Source organism: Anolis carolinensis, chromosome 2, assembly GCF_035594765.1.
Source record: "Anolis carolinensis isolate JA03-04 chromosome 2, rAnoCar3.1.pri, whole genome shotgun sequence".
Classification (NCBI taxonomy): Eukaryota; Metazoa; Chordata; class Lepidosauria; order Squamata; family Dactyloidae; genus Anolis; species Anolis carolinensis.
In genome coordinates, this window is record NC_085842.1 from 240,565,169 (window position 1) to 240,587,719 (window position 22,551).

The 22,551-nt window shown below is 37.5% G+C and overlaps 1 protein-coding gene across 1 annotated transcript in view; it reads right to left on the bottom strand.

The window, feature by feature from the left end:
- The window catches only part of uhrf2 (ubiquitin like with PHD and ring finger domains 2), an 89,667-nt gene that overhangs the window by 40,600 nt on the left and 26,516 nt on the right, over positions 1–22,551 (bottom strand). The window contains exons 4-5 of the mRNA XM_062971940.1: positions 20,938–21,200; positions 316–534 (exon numbers count right to left, since the gene is read on the bottom strand). Coding sequence (XP_062828010.1) covers positions 316–534; positions 20,938–21,200 — 482 coding nt within the window. The remainder of the gene's footprint in view (positions 1–315; positions 535–20,937; positions 21,201–22,551) is intronic.

Here is a 22,551-nt window from a genome sequence, read left to right on the forward strand (position 1 = left end):
TGTGCCCTACAGTATTGGAATCCTCTCAGTAGCTTGTTATCGGACACCACTGCATAGAGAAACAGCCTGGATGTTCATGTAGGCATTACCTTTTTTTACCTTTTTTAAAAGGGAACCCATTATCCTACCAGGGATAGACTTCCACACAGATAATCCAAACAAATATACACAGTTTAAAGTACCAGTTATAAAGATGGGAAACCCAAAAAATATAGGAATGATAAAATACACAGTGATATTATGACTGAAAAGAGAAATCACGACTTTTTTTGTTCCTTTGTAGATGAGTTGAAACATTGATCAATAAATTCTTACCCCAGCATAATTTTAGCATGAACTTCTTTGTTAGTCCTTGAAATTTCCCTTAAAGAGGTGATTTCTGCATCAAACCAAAATCCTCTTTCCTCTGGACTATCTACATTGTAATTAACCATCACCACATCACCCACACACAATTCATTCCATTTCAAAATAGTTCTGGCTCGTGGTCGTAGATTACGGACAGCCATTTCTACAATGCCACTCTCTGGATATCTGGAATAAAGAATAAAACAAAGGGTTATGAGTGCATGCAACAAATTACAAAACAAAACAAAGCAAATATAGAATTTTCATTCTGACTACCAGTAAGGTTAGACTTTAAAATCCCAATCTGAATTTTTTTTTTAGGAAAAAACATGAATATTTACAGTTTTTTTGGTCCTAAGATAATAATTGTATACATTTATTTTAAAGAATATCATAAGCCATGATTCAAGAAAATACACTAGAAATATAATCATAACAATATAGGTTTGCAATAAAAAGCAATACATTCTACACACTAGTAAAGGAGCCTAGGACGACTTCAACCTTCTGAAAACACAACGGAATATCAAGAACATTTTGCAAAATGGCACAGAATTATCTACTTTGTAAATGGAATGCTGGAACGGTAGTCTTATACATCCAAGACTAATAACGAGACATGAATATTGGATTGACTGATACTGATTTAAACTACTGTTTCCTTCTAAGAATAGTTTTGAACTTTTTTTGAAAAACAGAAACATGATTCCCATTTACGTAATTTCAAATTACAGATTGAGTATTCCTAATCCAAAATGCTCAGAACAAGGATTTTGGATGTACAGTAGAGTCTCACTTATCCAACATAAACGGGCCGGCAGAATGTTGGATAAGCGAATATGTTGGATAATAAGGAAGGATTAAGGAAAAGCCTATTAAACATCAAATTAGGTTATGATTTTACAAAGTAAGAACCAAAACATCATGTTATACCACAAATTTGACAGAAAAAGTAGTTCAATACACAGTAATGCTATGTAGAAATTACTGTATTTACGAACTTGGCACCAAAATATCACGATGTATTGAAAACATTGACTACAAAAAAGTGTTGTATAATCCAGAACGTTGGATAAGCGATTGTTGGATAAGTGAGACTCTACTGTATTTGGTTATTGGATTTTGGGATATTTGCATACAAATAATGATATATAGCTTGAACAAGGAGCCCACGTCAAAACACAACATTCATTTATCTTTCATATGTACCTTATATACATAGCCTGGAGATAATTTTATACTCAAGATTCATAATAATCTTGTGCATGAAACATCAAGTTTTTGTACACTGAGCCATCAGAATGCAAAAGTGTCACTTTCTCATCTGCCCATGCGGACAATTTTGTATTTTGATGCATTACAGATTTCTAGATAAATGATACACAACCCATATTACATGAAAAAGCATTTAGATTAATGTAATCCTAAACCAGAGAATGAAATCCTAGCATTTTCAGCCAAACTTCAATTTAAATCTTACTGAAAATGATGTTTACAGAACTAACAAGGAAAGAAGCAACACACAGGTTATAATTACGGTTTTCCACAAAATTGCATTCATGAATATTAGTATGCCTACATAAGTTCAGTGAGGATTTTTTTGAAACACACATCACAAATCTTAAAATGGGTATGTTCTTTCTAATTCCAAAATCCCTTCAAAAGCAGATTCACAGGTGACACGGGGGAGTCCTAGCACAAGTCTAAAGTCACTATTCTGCCCATACATATGAAGCATCCTGCCATATTTCTTCATATTTTGATCCCAGTTTTCAGTTCTGCTCCATGGCTGATTAAAAAACAGAGACTTAAAGTGGCTTTTGAAAATCCAATATTACATTCACTGGGGCAAAAATAAAAAGGAGTAGCACTTAGAAAGGCCACAGAACACCTTCACTCCTCCCTGTACTGCATGGTACAGATGACAACTCATGCTAAACCTTAAGAACATTGTTATCTCTCTTTATTACAAACAATTAAAAAGTAACCACAAGAACCAGCTCATAAAATGGACATGCATGAGAAAATGAAATCCTAAATTATCATAGAGTATGATAAATTCAGTTTCTGTCCGTGGAATTAACTGTGTAACTTGTGAGCAGAGAAATTATCCCACATGTGTTTGTCGTACTAGTGATTGCAGATGTACAGGAGATATAATTTCCAAGCATTATTATATTTTGTGCATAAAAATCCACAATCATGTGTATATAAAATAAATCCACCAATTAGTCTTTCTTCAGTCTAGCAAGTTGCCAAACAGTAAGTCAAAATCCAAAAGGGAGGTGTGAAAGCTATTATAAGGAGCAACCTGCAATCATTTTAAGTGACTTCATAAGTCAAGAGTATTAGTAATCTTTGAGTCAAAGTTTAAGCTTTCAAGCAATCCTAGAAGACTCAAAATATTTTTGTTGGATTTCACCTGTGCATAATGCTAGCTTTGAATTTTTATTTTTTTTTTGCAAAAACATATTGAACTACTCCTCTTTCTTGTGGTGTAGGAACCTATCCCTAGTCATTCCATGTTGTTTCTACCTCTGGTAACATTGTTCCTGTTAAAGAAGTAAAGTCCAGGATCATATCTATTTTGCTGAGCACAAAGTATTAAAACGGCTTCCTTATACTTTCTCATATAAAACAGTTCGGGCCCAGCCTATATGAGGGATTGCATCTTCTCCTATCAGCCCACTTGAGCCCTTAGATCAGGAGAGGCCCTCCTCTCAGTCCCTCCACCGTCACAGGTATGCTTGGTGGGAACAAGGGAGAGGGCCTTGTTGGTGGTGGCCCTGCGGCTCTGGTACTCCCTCCCCAAAGAGATACGTTCAGCCCCCTTGTTATTGACCTTTTGCTCCAAAGTGAAGACCTTCTTATGGAAGCAGGCCTTTCCCGATAACACACAAAACTAGTCACTTTGGTCAGATACGACCTCAAGGCTCATATAACCAGAATTATGGAGCTCTGAACTGTTTAATATGTTAGGATAACCTCAGTGGCCAGAGGTATAGAGTTTTAAACTATTAATGATATATGTTTTTATGCTTATTTATACTTATGTAATTTGGATCTACATCAGGGGTCCCCAAACTAAGGCCCGGGGGCCGGATGCGGCCCTCCAAGGTCATTTACCTGGCCCCCGCCCTAATTTATAATATAATATGTTTATATCAGTTTTAATAATATAACATATTGTATATACATATGGGGAGCCCCGGTGGCAAAGTGTGTTAAAGCACTGAGCTGTTGAACTTGCAGACCAAAAGGTCCCAAGTTCAAACCCCGGGAGCAGCGTGAGCGGCCACTGTTAGCTCCAGCTCCTGCCAACCTAGCAGTTCGAAAACATGCCAATGTGAGTAGATCAATAGGTACCGCTCCGGTGGGAAGGTAACAGTGCTCCATGCAGTCATGCTAGCCACATGACCTTGGAGGTGTCTATGGACAACGCCGGCTCTTCGGCTTAGAAATGGAGATGAGCACCAGCCCCCAGAGTCAGACATGACTGGACTTAACGTCAGGGGAAAACCTTTACCTTTTACTATATACATATGATATTGATAATAATATTATCATTTTATACAATATAATATTAAAAATAATACCATATAATAATATTAATTATATGTTATATATTACATATAATATTACAGTATAGTGGTATAGTTCAATATAGTAATATATAATGCTAATATTGTGCTATGCTAATAATATAATATATTATATGTACATACAGCTGCTCTGAGTTCCCTTTGGGGTGAGAAGGGCGGGATATAAATGTAGTAAATAAATGTAGTAAATTAATAAATAAATCATTTTGGACTTAGGCTCACCCAAAGTCTGAAATGACTTGAAGACACACAACAACAACAATCCCAATTAACCTGACTATCTCATTGGCCAGAAGCAGGCCTACACTTCCTATTGAAATCCTGATAGGTTTATGTTGGTTAAAATTATTTTCATTTTTAAATACTGTATTGGTCTTTCATTGTTATTGTTGTTTTGCACTACAAATAAGATATGTGCAGTGTGCATAGGAATTTGTTCGTTTTTTTTCCCCAAATGATAATTTGGCCCCTCAACAGTCTGAAGGATTGTGGACCAGCCCTCGGCTTTAAAACTTTGAGGACCCCTGATCTACATAATGTGTTGATTTATTATCCATATGTTGTGGGATGAGGATTTTGTATTATGTACTTGATCGTGGTTTTATATATGTTGCTTTGAGTCCCATTTGTGGGAGAAAAGCGGGATAAAAGTTAATAATAATAACAATAATACTTCAAATACTTCAAAAAGGAAGAAAAAGGAGGCGATAGGGCCTCTGCAAGGAGAAGATGGGGTAATGGCGACAGGGGACAGGGGAAAGGCAGAACTGCTCAATGCCTTCTTTGCCTCGGTCTTCTCACAAAAAGAAAGCCATCTTCTACCTCAGCAACATGGAATGGATGAAGGATTGGGGGAAATCCAACCCCAAATAGGGAAACAAGTTGTCCAGGAACACCTGGCCTCTCTAAACGAATTCAAGTCCCCACGGCCGGATCAGCTACATCCAAGAGTATTGAAGGAATTAGCGGAAGTTATTTCAGAACCACTAGCAATTATCTTCGAGAGTTCTTGGAGAACGGGAGAAGTCCCAGCAGATTGGAGGAGGGCGAATGTGGTCCCTATCTTCAAGAAGGGAAAAAAGAACGACCCAAACAATTACCGTCCGGTCAGCCTCACATCGATACCAGGCAAGATTCTGGAAAAGATCATCAAGGAAGTGGTCTGCGAACACTTAGAAACAAATGCGGTCATTGCTAATAGTCAACACGGATTTACCAAAAACAAGTCATGCCAGACTAATCTCTTTTTTCGTTAGAGTTACGAGTTGGGTCGATACAGGGAATGCTGTGGATGTAGCCTACCTGGATTTCAGTAAGGCCTTCGACAAAGTCCCCCACGACCTTCTGGCAAATAAACTAGTAAAATGTGGGCTAGACAAAACTACGGTTAGGTGGATCTGCAATTGGCTAAGCGAACGAACCCAAAGGGTGCTCACTAATGCGTCATCTTCATCATGGAAAGAAGTGACAAGTGGAGTGCCGCAGGGCTCCGTCCTGGGCCCGGTTCTGTTCAACATCTTTATTAACGACTTAGACGAAGGGTTAGAAGGCACGATCATCAAGTTTGCAGATGACACAAAACTGGGAGGGATAGCTAACACTCCAGAAGACAGGAGCAGAATTCAAAACGATCTTGACAGACTAGAGAGATGGGCCGAAACTAACAAAATGAAGTTCAACAGGGACAAATGCAAGATACTTCATTTCGGCAGAAAAAATGGAAATCAAAGATACAGAATGGGGGACGCCTGGCTTGACAGCAGTGTGTGCGAAAAAGACCTTGGAGTCCTCGTGGACAACAAGTTAAACATGAGCCAACAATGTGATGCAGCAGCTAAAAAAGCCAACGGGATTCTGGCCTGCATCAATAGGGGAATAGCGTCTAGATCCAGGGAAGTCCTGCTCCCCCTCTATTCTGCCTTGGTCAGACCACACCTGGAATACTGTGTCCAATTCTGGGCACCACAGTTGAAGGGAGATGTTGACAAGCTGGAAAGCGTCCAGAGGAGGGCGACTAAAATGATTAAGGGTCTGGAGAACAAGCCCTATGAGGAGCGGCTTAAAGAGCTGGGCATGTTTAGCCTGCAGAAGAGAAGGCTGAGAGGAGACAAGATAGCTATGTACAAATACGTGAAGGGAAGTCATAGGGAGGAGGGAGCAAGCTTGTTTTCTGCTGCCCTGCAGACTAGGACACGGAACAATGGCTTCAAACTACAGGAAAGGAAATTCCACCTGAACATCAGGAAGAACTTCCTCACTGTGAGGGCTGTTCGACAGTGGAACTCTCTCCCCCGGGCTGTGGTGGAGGCTCCTTCCTTGGAGGCTTTTAAGCAGAGGCTGGATGGCCATCTGTCGGGGGTGCTTTGAATGCGATTTCCTGCTTCTTGGCAGGGGGGTTGGACTGGATGGCCCATGAGGTCTCTTCCAACTCTACTATTCTATGATTCTATGATTCTATGAAATGAAGATGTTGATTTCGCATGTACTAACCCACCTTAACTATTATGAAGAGCTGGTCAAAAGTGTAATATCTTAAGTTAATATATTTTTGAAGATGAAGATAAATAAATATAAATGATTTTTATAAAATAGTAAATACTGCCAACGACAGCATGGTGTATTCAGAAATGTAGCAGTTTGAATTCTGAACCAATGATCTAATAGACCAGGATTCATATCCATGAAAACCTATTGGGGAAACCTGAGAAAGTTGAATCCTCTCAACTAGAAAGACAACAGTAAACCCCCTTTAACATGTTTTGCAAAGAAAATCAAATACAGTAGAGTCTCACTTATCCAACACTCGCTTATCCAACGTTCTGGATTATCCAACGCATTTTTGTAGTCAATGTTTTCAATACATCATGATATTTTGGTACTAAATTCGTAAATACAGCAATTACTACGTAGCATTACTGCAGATTGAACTACTTTTTCTGTCAAATTTGTTGTATAACATGTTTTGGTGCTTAATTTGTAAAATCATAACCTAATTTGATGTTTAATAGGCTTTTCCTTAATCTCTCCTTATTATCCAACATATTCGCTTATCCAACGTTTTGTCAGCCCGTTTACGTTGGATAAGCGAGACTCTACTGTAGTTCAATGGCAATGTACCAGCTATGGCTTAGTCTGCTGAGGGAATGGGATATATAGTTTTGTTAGTTACTAAGAGTATATGTACATTGACCACTTAGATTGATGTGAAATTGGCAGAGATGGAGGTGATTTCAGTGTGCGGATGATTACATGGGAAATCCTGAAACTGGTTCATGGCCCAGATGATGCTTATGCACACTGCAGAAGCTGGCCTCGAACCAGTTCCAGGATATAAGCGAGACTCTACTGTAATAGGTTTGCCTTAGGTCAAAAATTACTTGAGCACACAAAACAACATCAGTATGAAAAAGTAAAAGATGGCTACAGAGTACAGTAGTTGAGTAGTACCCAAATTAATTTAGAGAGAGAAAAAAACATTTTATGTATGTAGAATATAGATTCAAAGGACACTTTTCCATCTCATATAGTGTGGGAGGCAGAGTAGAATATGAATGTGAATCTCGCTTCAAATGTTACAAGATGATCTACAAGTAGGCATATGGAAAACACATGTAAAATCCAATGTATGTCTCAGTTCTCAGTTTATATATGGGATTTTAGTCACTCTGTTCTGGCCTATGCATGTTGATTTCATGCATTTGTGCTGTTATCAAAACTTGACAACCAACTCCATAGACAGTCAACTTGAAGAAAGGATAAACACACCAAATGGGATGGGAAGAAATGCGATTGTAGTCCACCATCATGTAAGACATGAACTAAGCTACAGGCAACTCATAGCTTTAGAAAGGTTAACTGACTAATGTTCAACAGATCTGCAGCTTGCAATAGTGATTGGGATTTTAGAGGATGGATGAACCTTTCAGCTAGAAAGGGGAGGTACATGCTATGAATATAACATGACTACTAATTGAGAAGGACAAGGTCTTTGTAGGAGAAATTTAAGGAAGGAAAAAGAACATATGTGAAAGATCAAAGACTTGGTTCCTCAAAAGCATCTGGGCAAGATGATGCAAAGTGTGATGTCAGAACCTTGATAGCAATTAAATTCACTCAAAGAAATATTGGAAATTTCTTTAATGCTAGGTTACAACTATGCAGGAAAATTACTAATGAAGAAAATGTGGTCTCGGTTCAATACCCTCAAAAGCCCCCTCCCCTCAACTCTCAAAGGTTACTCTGTACAGCCTCCAGGTCTTCCAGTCTCAGTCTGTTCATTTTATCAGGCTCTTTCCCACACAGGGCCCTAGATGTTTTCATTCTGTTTTCGTTCACCAACCTTGGCTGTGAACTCATTGCATGGAGGTATTCTGGTGTCTTGAACACACCAGATATGAGTCCACAACACAAAGGGTTATATAATAAACTGAAATAACATGGGGAATTCACTCACATCTTAATTCTCATCCAGACATTTTTTTAAAAAAAACTTCCAATGTGTGTTTGAATTGAAGATATATTTTAAATCAAATGAGAATTTCAATGTGCTAGCAAGTAAAGAACTTTTCCACATGTACAAGAATTTATGGGTTCAACATCAAGGGGATTCCACAATATTCACATACTGAAAGCCGAGCAACACACCTATTCACATTAGGGCAAATATCCAAGTAGCTGCCAGCCTTTCTTAGTTGCAAAAATTTAAATAATATAAATATACTTGGCACTCAGTATGCACTTGAAGTTTGGTTCCAGGACCTCCTTTGGATACCCAAATCTGTGGCTACACAAGTCCCATTATGTATGATGACATGGTAAAATGGTGTCCTTTATACAAAATGGCAAAATCGAGGATTATCTGATGCATTTAAAAAAATGTTTTCAAGCTGTAGATGGTTAAACCTATGGCTACAAAGTCCATGAATATGGAGAGCCATCTGTACCACAGAACTGTTGGGACAATTTCTATCACAGCCATTTCTTGTGGATAAAACAGATGCCCGCATCCATATATAATGGGTCCCTAAAGTTTTTAGATCACAATGTTTTACAGTGTCTGCCTTGTACACCTATTTCTATGTGGTTCTCCAATAAAATGTGATTCTGGGTGATTAAAATGTCCTGCCTGTCTGGATGATGTTAAATACCATGGGCACTTAATATATATATATACTCCTTTATATGAAAACCCTAAGTAATCATTGGAGCAATTTATCTATGGATAGAGCAGTGTGTAATGGATGCAAAAAAGACATCTAAACAATTTCTATTTTATGGAATTCTGAAACCTTCCAAAATCAGAACCATTTGCCACCAGATGCCTGCTTCCACCTTTGTCTCAGAAACTGTGACATTCATGCTTTTTGGTTCACATGGTGGAATTGGACAGCTGGTGGACTCCCCAAAGTTCTCCTATAAAATACAAGTGCTGTGTTTTTTTCAGTCTCTCAAATCCTCAGTCTCTCTCCAGCCTTGTGTTTCATAAATATCACAAGTAGCAAACAAGTGGGATGTAAGACTGGACAGAGATACAAGGATCTGTCAAATGGCAAGAGGCTCCTCTAGCGCTGAGCACTATGCTTGGATCCATGCTACTTCCAATTTCTCAGTCTATCTCCAGCCTTATGTCTTGCGAGTTCATTACTTGCGTTGTGTATGAGATGTGAAGCTGGAGAAAGGCTGAAAAATTGTGAAATGCTGGGAATACAAAGTGTTTGAAGCAAATCCATGACTCTGTACCACCACCCCACTCTATGGCCTCACAAATATAGTGCATATTGCACTACTTGCACTGCAAAATATAGTACCTGTTTTGCTACCTGTATTCCAAAATAAAGGGAAAATATCTAAAATATGAAACACTTCTAGTCCCAAGCATTTTGGATAAAGAAAGCTTAATATGTATCCTATTCCACTTAATGTCATCTGTATCTATATATATAAAAATATAAAATGATAAAGTTGTTTGCGCAGTGACTATAACAACAAAACTAAACATCCCAGAAATACGAAATTTGGCAACACAATGCAAAAGGCTTGCCTCCAGGTTACAACAACACAACCACACCACAAAACCACAATCCAGACCCACAAAACTCACAACAACGCATCATGCGATAACAACACAACTAAACGCCCCAGAAATACAAAACTTGGCAACACAATGCAAAAGCCTTGCCTCCCAGTTGTAACAACACAACCACACCACAAAACCACACAGGACCCACAAAACTCACAACAACGCATCGTGACTATAACAACACAACTAAACGCCCCAGAAATACGAAACTTGGCAACACAACGCAAAACCCTTCCCTCCAGGTTGTAAAAACACAACCACACCACAAAACCACAATCCGGACCCACAAAACTCACAACAACGCATTGTGACTATAACAACACAACTAAACGCCCCAGAAATACGAAACTTGGCACACAACTAAACACCCCAGAAATACAAAACTTGACAACACAACACAAAAGCCTTTTCTCCTGGTTGTAACAACACAACTACACCACAAAACCACAATCCGGACCCACAAAACGCACAACAACGCATCGTGACTATAACACAACAAAACGCCCCAGTAATACAAAATTTGACAACACAACGCAAAAGCCTTCCCTCCAGGTTGTAACAACACAACCACACCACAAAACCACAATCCGGACCCATAAAACTCACAACAACGCATCATGACTATAACAACACAACTAAACGCCCCAGAAATACGAAACTTGGCACACAACTAAACACCCCAGAAATATAAAACTTGACAACACAACGCAAAAGCCTTGCCTCCCGGTTGTAACAACACAACCACACCACAAAACCACAATCCGGACCCACAAAACTCACAACAATGCATCGTGACTATAACAACACAACTAAACGCCCCAGAAATACGAAACTTGGCACACAACTAAACACCCCAGAAATATAAAACTTGACAACACAACGCAAAAGCCTTGCCTCCCGGTTGTAACAACACAACCACACCACAAAACCACAATCCGGACCCACAAAACTCACAACAATGCATCGTGACTATAACAACACAACTAAACGTCCCAGAAATACAAAATTTGACAACACAACACAAAAGCCTTGCCTCCCGGTTGTAACAACACAACTACACCACAAAACCACAATCCGGACCCACAAAACTCACAACAACGCATCATGACTATAACAACACAACTAAACGCCCCAGAAACACAAAACTTGGCAAAACAATGCAAAAGCCTTGCCTCCCAGTTGTAACAACACAACCACACCACAAAACCACACTGGACCCACAAAACTCACAACAACGCATCATGACTATAACAACACAACTAAATGCCCCAGAAATATGAAACTTGGCAACACAACACAAAAGCCTTTTCTCCCGATTGTAACAACACAACTACACCACAAAACCACAATCCGGACCCACAAAACTCACAACAATGCATTGTGACTATAACAAATACAAAATTTGACAACACAACTCATCCACCTCCCCAATCCCTTGGCCTCCAAAAAAACAATTACAATAATAACAATGACAACAACAACAATAAGAATCAACACCATCACAGGCAAGAAACAGCCAGGCACTGAGGCTGAGAGGCCAGTCAGTGCTACACTGGGCCTCCCAAAAACAATACAGTAGCATCTAACTTATCCAACCTTCATGACCACTACAACAACAACAATAATAAACACCTACACAGGCAAAACAAAAAAAAAAGACTATTGTATCACAATAAAAATATAAACCGCACTCAGCAGAATCAGACATTACAACTAACAACATACCAAAGACAACAGGGATCTCAAGCAATTATCAATCAACACAAAAATTGAAGAAGGTAACAGACTTCAAATACGACTACTAATGTGAGTATAAAGAAAGTGGAGGTCACAGCATCAATACAACCTAATGTAGACTGAACAACACCACCAGACTCAGCCACAGCAACGCGTGGCCGGGCACAGCTAGTAAAGACTATAAAATTGAAATCATGAAAAAACTTGGGGGGGAAGGTGCAGTTCAGTCAAATCATTGTTTGAAAGACAAAGTCTTCATTCACATGCAAGTTTAGCTTAGCTATATTCTGGGATTCAGCAAACCATATTTGTCATCACAGAAATACAAAGGTCATCACAGAAATACAAAGGTAGTTACCAAGGGATTTGTACAAAGTCTCTTAAGAAAACCAGGACCAAAACCATGTGACATTGCTATCCTATATACATCTTTCTGGGAACAGGATCTACTCAACTGATCAGGTCGCTCTGGATTTCGCTATAAAAGGCTAATAGTGATCATACGAAGCAGCTGATTGAATACAATTTGTAGTTGTGTGTATGTGTGTTCCAAAAATATCTTCAGGGTGTCCTCAAAAATGTATACACCCTTAATAGTTTATACTAGTGGAATCTTATTCTGCATTCACACACCCCCTCCCAAAAAAAAAAAACAGGATTAAAAAATCCAATAGTAGAGAAGTATTGTGAAATTACAAGAGGAACTTCAACAATACAAGCAGTGTATTACTGCACTGGGATGAAAATCTAAACACCTTACATAAAATGGTAACTTAGGATAGAATTTGTAAATGATCAAATGATTATTATAACATTTATTATTCAACATAAATTCATTTACTCAGCTATCAAATAATTCCCATAACAATTATTAGCAGTTAAAGGGTGTGTATGTTTTTTGGGACACTCTGTCTATCAACAGTAGTACAGATCATGGGAGCGGGCATAGATTTGCTAATAAGAATGATTCATTCTGAATACAAATACACAAGGAACAGTTTCAAAATTGTAGTAAGCAACTGGTAAACTCAAGGGAAAGAAAGGTAAGGAAAGATATACAAACAGCCACAACAGGGAGAGTTAGGACTGGTGTCCATCACAGAAGTCCAGAAACCTATGACTTCAGCTTTCTTTAGCTTCTAATGAGTAAAACAATTTAGTATCTATTGTTGAAATCTCTACAGCTATACAGGCAGGAAATTGGTTTCTTTGTTCTTAGCGGAACTAAGAGTTTGAAAATCACTAGAATATCTTCACTGCAGTACTAGGATGCAAACAGCATTGCAAACTTGCAATTAGGAAGATTTAGAACATCTGCTTAAAATATGCAAAATTTCAGCCTTTAAACATTTATTGTAACAATGTGATATCTTCCTACATATAGGATTCAAACCTCAAAACTATAGCAGTGCAATGCAGCATTCAGAATGCAGCACTGCAGTACTTGAAATAACGCTGAATGGGATAAAAAAGCAGACTCATTTCATTTTCAGATACTGTTTACCTAAAAATGGGGTGTGGGAGCAAAAATAAAAGAAAGCTTCACAACCTCTGAGGATGCCTGCCATAGATGTGGGTGAAACGTCATGAGAGAATACTTCTGGAACATGGCCATACAGCCCAAAAAAACACACAACAACAAAAGAAAGCATTGCTGTTATTCTCTAGGATATTCTTCTCACATAGTGTAATCATTACAATGCTGGCACAAATTAAAAAATAATATACTTGTTCATTCATGCAACCTGCGCATCGCCACACCTCAGGTTTACTTGTTAAAAATCTAAGTAATAGATGTGATGCAGATTTTGTTGAAAGAATGCTTATTTTAATAGATGACTGCTGCTAGATATATCTGAAAATAACAATTTGTGTTGATTAACAAATTTCAAGAAAAAGGTTAAAAATAAAATTATTTAACAGACTTGTATCTAATGAAGTCTCAATATATTCAATGTAATATATATTTTAATGCAAATATAAGAACAAATTTTGAAAAACTCAATATACTGTGCAAAAGACATTCGAGTCTGAAGGCTTAACCCTACTGAGTCTGCTTCTAATTTTAAATATTAATGGCTAACATAGCAGAACTCTCATGTGATCCTCCATCTCTATGGAAACCTTTCTTAGCAATTGGTTGCCCATGAAGAAAGACTCCCAGTTTTCCTTGACCACAGGCTGTATTTGTACATTCCTAGAATGTGATTCAGTTACAAATGTTAACCCTACAGTCGAACATAACACATTTACCCTGAGTTTAAGGCTTTTTTCCTTCATCTTCCTCCATTTAGAACCTAAAAGAAATACTCATTAGGTTCGTTCACTGGCTGCACAATGGAAACTCGTAATACTATCACCAATTTCTAGACATTTCCTTCTCTCTCATTCTCCAGTGAACATTTAGGAAGGCACAAATTGTAAACAAACAGTATGAGCACAATCCAGTGACAAAGATATGTGCTTAGGTTTGTAAACACAAGCAGCCTTTCCAGGTGTGATCCTACACAAAGGAAGTTAATGTGTATGGGATAGGGAAGGGTAGGGGTTGAACTGCCTGAATTGTACATAGGTATGTGTATAAGCCTCACAAAAATATTTGTCACTATCAATTCATCTGTCAGGGCTGGGGAAAGACTAATTCACAGTCCTGCTTCTTCACCTCAAACAGCCGATCAGCAATGTCAAAGCTGACCACCTGTTCACTGGGGGAAATTCTTATACACAGATTCATGAAGTCCTCTACTACATATGAGGATTGATTTTTCTGAAGCAAACATCTCTGAGGCAAATTATACAGATTATTAATGTGGTAATATCACACATAGAGAGAGAGGTATCAGTCCTGTAACATGCTATTACAACTACTGGGTAATAAAAGAAATAATTAGAACACAATTCTTCCCTTCTTTTTGAGTAAATGTTGATATACTGTAAGCCACCATTTACATCCTCATTTTTTATTGTGGATGCAAATGGTGGTTTGGAGCTAGGCTGTTATAAGTTAAAAAGTTAGCAATCATTAGAAGGCAATTAGGGTTAAGAGATTGAAAATGATTTTTTTACCACTTTGCTGCTCTTGCACTCAGGAAAGCTGTTCAAAATGTAAAATCTCATTATAAATTCTTTCCAGGAATCATACAAATACTACATACTCACTCCAATGATACCTGCATGCATAAGGTGAGGGGGCATCAATATTATGTTGCTTATTGAACTGAGTTATTTATGTGACTATAGCAAGAACGTAATCTGGTCTTTATAAATATTTCCTGTCAGATGAAAGACAGTAATTGTTCTACAATGAGGACAAGTTAGAACCATGGTAATGAAGTTGGAATATACCTCTGATGTAGTACAAATGGTGAAAGACAAAAATTAGTAGTGAAAGGCTATCAGGACCTCTGACAAATTGAAGACAATTTCTGTTGTGCAGAAAAGTCTACAAATGAAAAATCTATTGCTAAGAAGGGAAAGAATTTCTGCAGGGGCAATCTTTAAGAGCGCCTTTAGTCTTTTCTCTGAAGAAGTTGATTCCTCAAGTGTCAAGGATTAGATGAAGCATTCTGTTTCTCTTTGACAGGTGAAGTGATGGAAGTAATGCTGGGATCTACTGAATCGTTGTTCCCTTACTTTCCTCTACATCAAATCCTTCCAGAAAGGCTGTTTGCTGCAGTGATGGTCAAAACGTTAAGCAACATCAAGAGAAAGGAAAATAGACATAAACAGCTTTCTTAAAGTGACTGTAGTTATCTTTGTTCCAGCCAAGGATTTGTTTTAGAAGAATGAACAAATAGGCCTGCCGCAGTGCTTAGGCACAGAATTTCTTGGAAGCACATTGTATAGGCAGTTCTGGAAGATGTCTGTTCTAGAAGACGACTGCATGTGGGGGATGGGAATTAAACCCAATCGGAGTGGATTGCTCCTCCTTGCTATCGTGAGAACGTATTTAGAACCTCAGGAAACCAAACTAGGTTTGGTTGGTCTTCTTGAGTCTTTCAAACCTGAATATTTCTAATTTATAGTGCCCATATTCTCTGGACACAATGAGACTGGACAGAACTGAAACAAGGCATGTTTGTAAAGACAGACAGAACTCAGGAGGTCCTTCAAACAACAATCAACATTATGTCATGTAGCGTCCAACTGTTCATTTAGCTAAGAGGAAGAGTTCAACCTGAGAATGTATGTGCCAGTTGTTCCTTGTCATCTGGAGGGTAATCAGGATAAATTACAAGCCATTCTCATAAAATATATTGGTACCTAGACTTAAAATAATACATTTACAAAGACCGACTAATTATAAAGGTTTTTTTTACCCATATCTAACTTACTTGTCAGGAATGAATAAATACAGAGTGGAACTGAACACCTTTTTCTTTGGGGAGTGGTGTAGAAGGGAGGGGCAAACAAGCTAGGAGCTTTAAAATATAAAAACAATTCCTTTACTCAATATGATATCATGTAATATATAATACTTTGCTCAAAGATTCTGGCCACTAAACAATTAACAAAAATTTTGAAATTGGATTGCTTATACAAGTACTTGACATTTGGCCATTTGTGACATTCTCCACAAAAGATATCTTCATACTGATTGAAACTAACATGAGAAGCTATTTTATTATGAGTCAAACCACAAGCCCATCCAGTTCAGGATGATCTCCACTGATCATGATTTCTACATTGATGTCAGAGTACTAGAGTCTTGATATCAGTACTCCTGCAGCACTTCTAACTCAAATGTTTTTCCTTTAGGCTAGAATGCTTGTAATGGAAAGCCACTGAAAAGTCATGCATGGTCAAACAATGCAACATCACCATAGATTCTAGTAATTATAGTACATATGAAAGTCAGACAATATTGGAGTCAATGTTAAAGTTAGTGAAGTTGGAATCAGACTTCTGAACACCAAAAACTATAAATATCAGGATGAAATACAGGTGACGGCAATGGCTTAATATGGTGCTCTGTTTTTTTTCTCTTTAGAGTCCTTTGGGATCAGTACTTGATAGAATGAAAAACAGTAGTCATTTCTGAGCAATACTCCAATTCATGTTATTAAGGAACAGTGAATACTACAGTTAAAACAAAACTCCAACTGAGCAGAGTAATCATCAAGACTAATGCATTCTTCCTAGCACTGAAAGAAAGACCAACACTAAACATATGGCGTTCTCAGAACTTGTCACATCTAACTCTATAGATTTGTCAAAGAAAGCTGCTGGCACGTTTTTCCATAAGAATGCCCAGAACCTATATAATCTATTGTGATAGATTTGTCTAGTAAACTGCAAGTAATGCAAACAAAATACACTTACTGCATCTCACTAAGACAAACAATTCGCTGCAGGGACTTTTTATTCACATAATGTGGTACAGTAGGGTCTCACTTATCCAACATAAATGGGCCAGCAGAACATTGGATAGGCAAAAATGTTGGATAATTAGGAGAGATTAAGGGAAGGCCTATTACACGTCAAATTACATTATGATTTTACAAATTAAGAACCAAAACATCATGTTTTACAACAAATCGACAGAAAAGGCAGTTCAATACACAGTAATGTTATGTAGTAATTACCGTATTTACGAATTTAGCACCAAAACATCGCAATGTATTGAAACACTGACTACAAAAATATTGACTACTAAAAGGCAGACTGCGTTGGATAATACAGAATGTTGGATGAGTGAAGGTTGGATAAGCAAGACTCTACTGTATTTTAAATAGGCATCTGCTAATGTGATAGTATTTAAAAGACCACAGTATGCGGAGAAAAAGTAACTGCAGTGAACTGTTTGTCGTAGTGAAATGGAGTAAGTGTATTTTGTTTGCATTACTTACAGCTTACTAGACAGATCTATCACAATACATTATTTCAGTTCTGGGCATTCTTATGGGAAAACATGCCAGCAGTTTTCTTTGACAAATCTAGAGTTAGATGTGGCAAGTCCTGAGAACTCAATAGGCATCTGCTAAGTGGAGCCCCCAATGGTGCAGCGGGTTAAACCGCTGAGCTGCTGAACTTGCTGACCAAAAGGTTAGCGGTTCAAATCCAGGCAGCGAGGTGAGCTCCCACTATTAGCCCCAGCTTTTGCCAACCTAGCAGTTTGAAAACACACAAATGTCAGTAGATCAACAGGTACCACTCCAGCGGGAAGGCAGTCACATGGCCTTGGAAGTGTCTACGGGCAACGCCAGCTCTTTGGCTTAGAAATGGAGATGAGCACCAACCCCCAGAGTAGACTTAATATCAAGAGAAAGCCTTTACCTTTTTACTAATGTGATAAGTTCATAGAAATCTGATGGGGAACGACAATAACACAAAACATTAGAGCAATGCCTACCCACACTAAAGTTAGAAAAGAAAATAGAAGCACTCTATAAAAGAAGGTAAAACATAGAATCATTAATCTAATTGTAGAAAAATACCATAGTGAGTACTGGAGGTGCTTTGAATGCAATTTCCTGCTTCTCGCAGGGGGTTGGACTGGTTGGCCCATGAGGTCTCTTCCAACTCTATGATACTATGATTTTATGATTCTGCCAAATCTGTGTAACAAGTCAGATCCTCAACAAAAAAAGCCCAGATAATATTGTACTGCCAGATAGTCTTATAGATTTTTTTATTTCAGTTTTGAATATTGTGTATAACAGAATAGACAAAAAAAACCCCAATAAATTACATAATATGGGCAGGATCCAGATTTGCCCTTTTATAAATATACGCCTCTTCCATTACAAAATGGACTGAAATGGTGTAAAGATTCTGCTGGAAGAAATTATGGTTTTTCAGTTTTCTCTTCTCTTCTCCAGTACCTTCCTAACAATGCTAGAATCCTTAGACTATTTAAAGTGGTCTTTCTGGAGACACAGTTTTATGCAGGAGAATGATATATGAAAACTATGGCTCCACACACAGGAAATCATTACTGTGTGTAGTCATGTTGGCTGGGGCATATACATCGGAAATAATATATACATATACATAGAATTTTCCTAATTTACATTTAAATATCTCATTCTAATATTCTATTGAATTACAATATGAATGCCTAATTTAAAATGAGTGACTTTGTTGTAAGATCATATACTGTACACTGATGAAAGAATTTAAAATATCTGCCTTAGGTATTTTTAAAAAATTGAATACCAGGCTCCCTTGCTTTGTACATCCAAATTTTATCTTTTCACCCTCTCCATGATTCAAAAAATAGTTTGCAATGAAATAATATACTACACCCAAACCACATCTAATAAAGTTAACATACACATTTGTGTTTGCTTCATGGCATCACATTCCAGGTCATGGTGTAGCGAATGCTTACCGGTTCAATCATTAATCCATTAAGCTTCATTAATAGTTGCTTAAAGAACACTGAATGCTTCTTACTTCAAAATCCTTGAATACAAATTGTGCCACCCACCCCTTTTTTAAAAACCCTTAAATTCACTGAGCTTTTCATTCTGTAATGATCACTGATTTTGGATTATTCCTTTGGGGATGAGGTAGTTGAAATCACACTTAGTCCTATTTCAGGCATAATCCTAGTTCTTGATTTATTGGGGGGAAATTCCTAAGATCAAGTCCATAAGCTTTGCTATTTATTTATTTTTTTTAAAAAACACTATTGCCTTTTAAAATTGTGTGTTCTGTATTTCCTAGTCCAGAATTGGCTTCCAGTAGAAGAATTTCTAGTCCATCATCTTCAAGAAACTCTTTTAATGTTGGAGTGGGGAAAGTGCTGCTTGGGATTTCCCCCCAATGTCCCTTGTGAATACGTAATTATTCAAAGCAGGATTTTTTTAGCAGTCTTTATTGGAAAGTATGTTTAAAGTGATCTAACTTTAGATGCTTTTAATAACATTGTTTACCTATTTTTAAAGTATTTTTTATTTTTGAAAAGGTTTTTGCTTGATCTTTTTAAATTATGGTAAGCCACCCTGAGTCCCATCTTGGGAGAAAGGTGGGATATAAATTCAATAAAATAAAGAAATAATAAAGAAATATTTGTGGCTCCAGAAGCTCCCGAAGATATTCCCCAATCCTCCAGGCATTTTCAATTGATTTTCAGCTAAAAATAGGTTGAAAACTACAAGATGTTGTGCTCTGCCATCCCCAAACACATGCCAACAGCCCCTCCCAACCCAGCCAAAAATTAAATCTGAAGAGACATCATATATCTTTAGTTTCAGCTCAGCACAGCACTGTGGCATGCCAGGAGCATAAGGACACAGCTGCTCACAAACCACAACATCCTGGTCTGTTCTAGGTAAGTTTGGATTCGACCCCATACCCTAAATCAAAACGCAATTTAACAAAAATAGACCTTAAAACTTGGCATTTTAAAACAGCAGACATATCTAGCAAAATCTCTGTACTCTTGTCATATCTTACATTTCTACAATACCAGCAGTCACATACTGTTTTCAAGTATTTCTCCCTCCTTTTTAACACTACAGTAGTGCCATCTGTTACCGAACTTTCATTTAAAAATCTTAAGGAAATGGAAACTAATTATCTCTTAATGTTATCCAATTTATCAAAGCAAATTAGTCCCTGCTCTTACAACGTGTCTTGGACGGATGAAAATATGGCCAAAACTAGTTACCAAGGCCCTGCAATTCAATACAAAGCAGATGAAACTGCGACACCCACCCACAAGTTCCACTTAAAACAAACACCTCTTTTTGTCAATCAAGAGTCAATGGGCATATGGCACATGCTCCAGCCCACCAGTCTCGCTCTTAGTGATTTTATGTGGTTCTCAAAAATATTCTCTACACTAATATTATGGCAAACTAAACATTATGCTGACAAAATGATCTTTCTATATATTTCTTGTCTAATATATATTTTGTTTGGTAATCGCACATAAAGGTTTTAAAATAGTGTGCAGTGTTCATTTTCCATATATAACTTCTTCAGAAAAAAATGTTACTGAAAGGAAATGAAAAAAACTGAAGAAAACATTTTATCCAAATTTAAAATAATAAATTATTACTGTGTCCCTCACAAGAAACACACAAACTGTTAATGTTATGTACTTTCTTTTGAATTTGAAATGTGAGCTTTTCATAAGGATTCCAATTTGTGAAAATTCTTAGCTTATACCAACCATATAGACTCACAAGATGTCCTCATAATAATATCAGCAGCACTTACTCATCATACTTGATATGATATATCGTATCTTCACCATTGTCCATATAATCTGAATAAGACGTAGAAGGTGCATTGTCCAAATGATTTATATTTTCTCTAGAGTGCTCTTGGCTTATGTTTCCATTAGTCCTTTTGTAATTACTGCCACTTTTTCCTTGTGCTTTTCCATTTTTATGTCCTTTTGGTACTTGAGTTACGTTTTCTATATGGGCTTCAAACCAGGATCCTATCGTCTCATCTCGAGCATCCACCAGTTCATTTATCTAAAAATAAATATAATATTTAGTGAATGTTATGTCGACAAAGTAAATGACATAATGATATTGCATTTTAAAATAACTGTATTCCAAGTTATAATACAATTGCATTAATTTAACAGTAGGAAGGTACTTCCATCTTCATGTTCTGAAAACCAAACAGAATCATGTTTTTTTTTCAGAAAATTATTTTAAAACAAAAAAAGTTTAAAAAATGTATTTATTGTAAAAAGAACATCTTATATATATATCATTCTTTTCTTTTTCAAAATACTGTTTTTCATTTATAAAAAAATATGCAACAGGCAGACTTACAAAGACCCTTTTAAAGACACCTGCAGTAAGAATCTATACAACTTTTTCAAACAACTAGAATAACGTAACAAATGGCTTCCACAGGTATGGAGAAGAATTAAATTTTTAAATTCAATATGTACAAATATGTCCTTGGAGGTCTGATCTACCATTATATCTGCTATTGACAAGCCATGTTTCCTTTTAAATTTGTATTATCTTAAGCTAAACTAAAAGCTTTTTAAAAAACTAGCATGCAACTCCCTATTGTTAGACTGCTTTTATGTCAGGGATACTCTGGGTAGATAAATGGTTCTACCTTGCATAAAGAATTGGGCTACAGAGTGTTTCATTCTCCTTTCTTTTTGCATGGATATAATATGGTTATAATATGAATCTGACAACAACAATGGAACTAGCAACATGCAAGATACATGCTTCTCTGCTGCTGCTCAGTCGTTTAGTCGTCTCTGACTCTTTGTGACCTCATGGACCAGTCCACGCCAGAGCTCCCTGTCAGCCGTCACCGCCCCCAGTTCCTTCAAGATCAATCCAGTCACATCAAGGATATTGTCCATCCATATTGCCCTTGGTCGGCCTCCCTTCCTTTTTCCTTCCATTTTCCCCAGCATCGTGATCTTTTCCAAGCTTTCCTGTCTCCTCATGATGTAGCCAAAATACTTCAGCTTTGCCTCTGATATCCTTCCCTCCAGTGAGCAGCCAGGCATTATTTCCTGGAGGATGGACTGGTTGGATCTTCTTGCGGTCCAAGGCACTCTCAGGATTTTCCTCCAGCACCAGAGTTCAAAAGCGTCTATCTTCCTTCACTCATCCTTCCTTATGGTCCAGCTCTCGCATCCATAGGTTACTATGGGGAATATCATTACTTTGACTATGCGTACCTTCGTCGCCAGTGTGATGTCTCTGCTCTTCACTATTTTGTCAAGGTTGGCCATTGCTATACTCCCAAGAAGTAAACGTCTTCTGATTTCCTGGCTGCAGTCTGCATCTGCAGTGATCATAGTGGTATCATCTGCATAACTAAGGTTGTTAATGTTTCTTC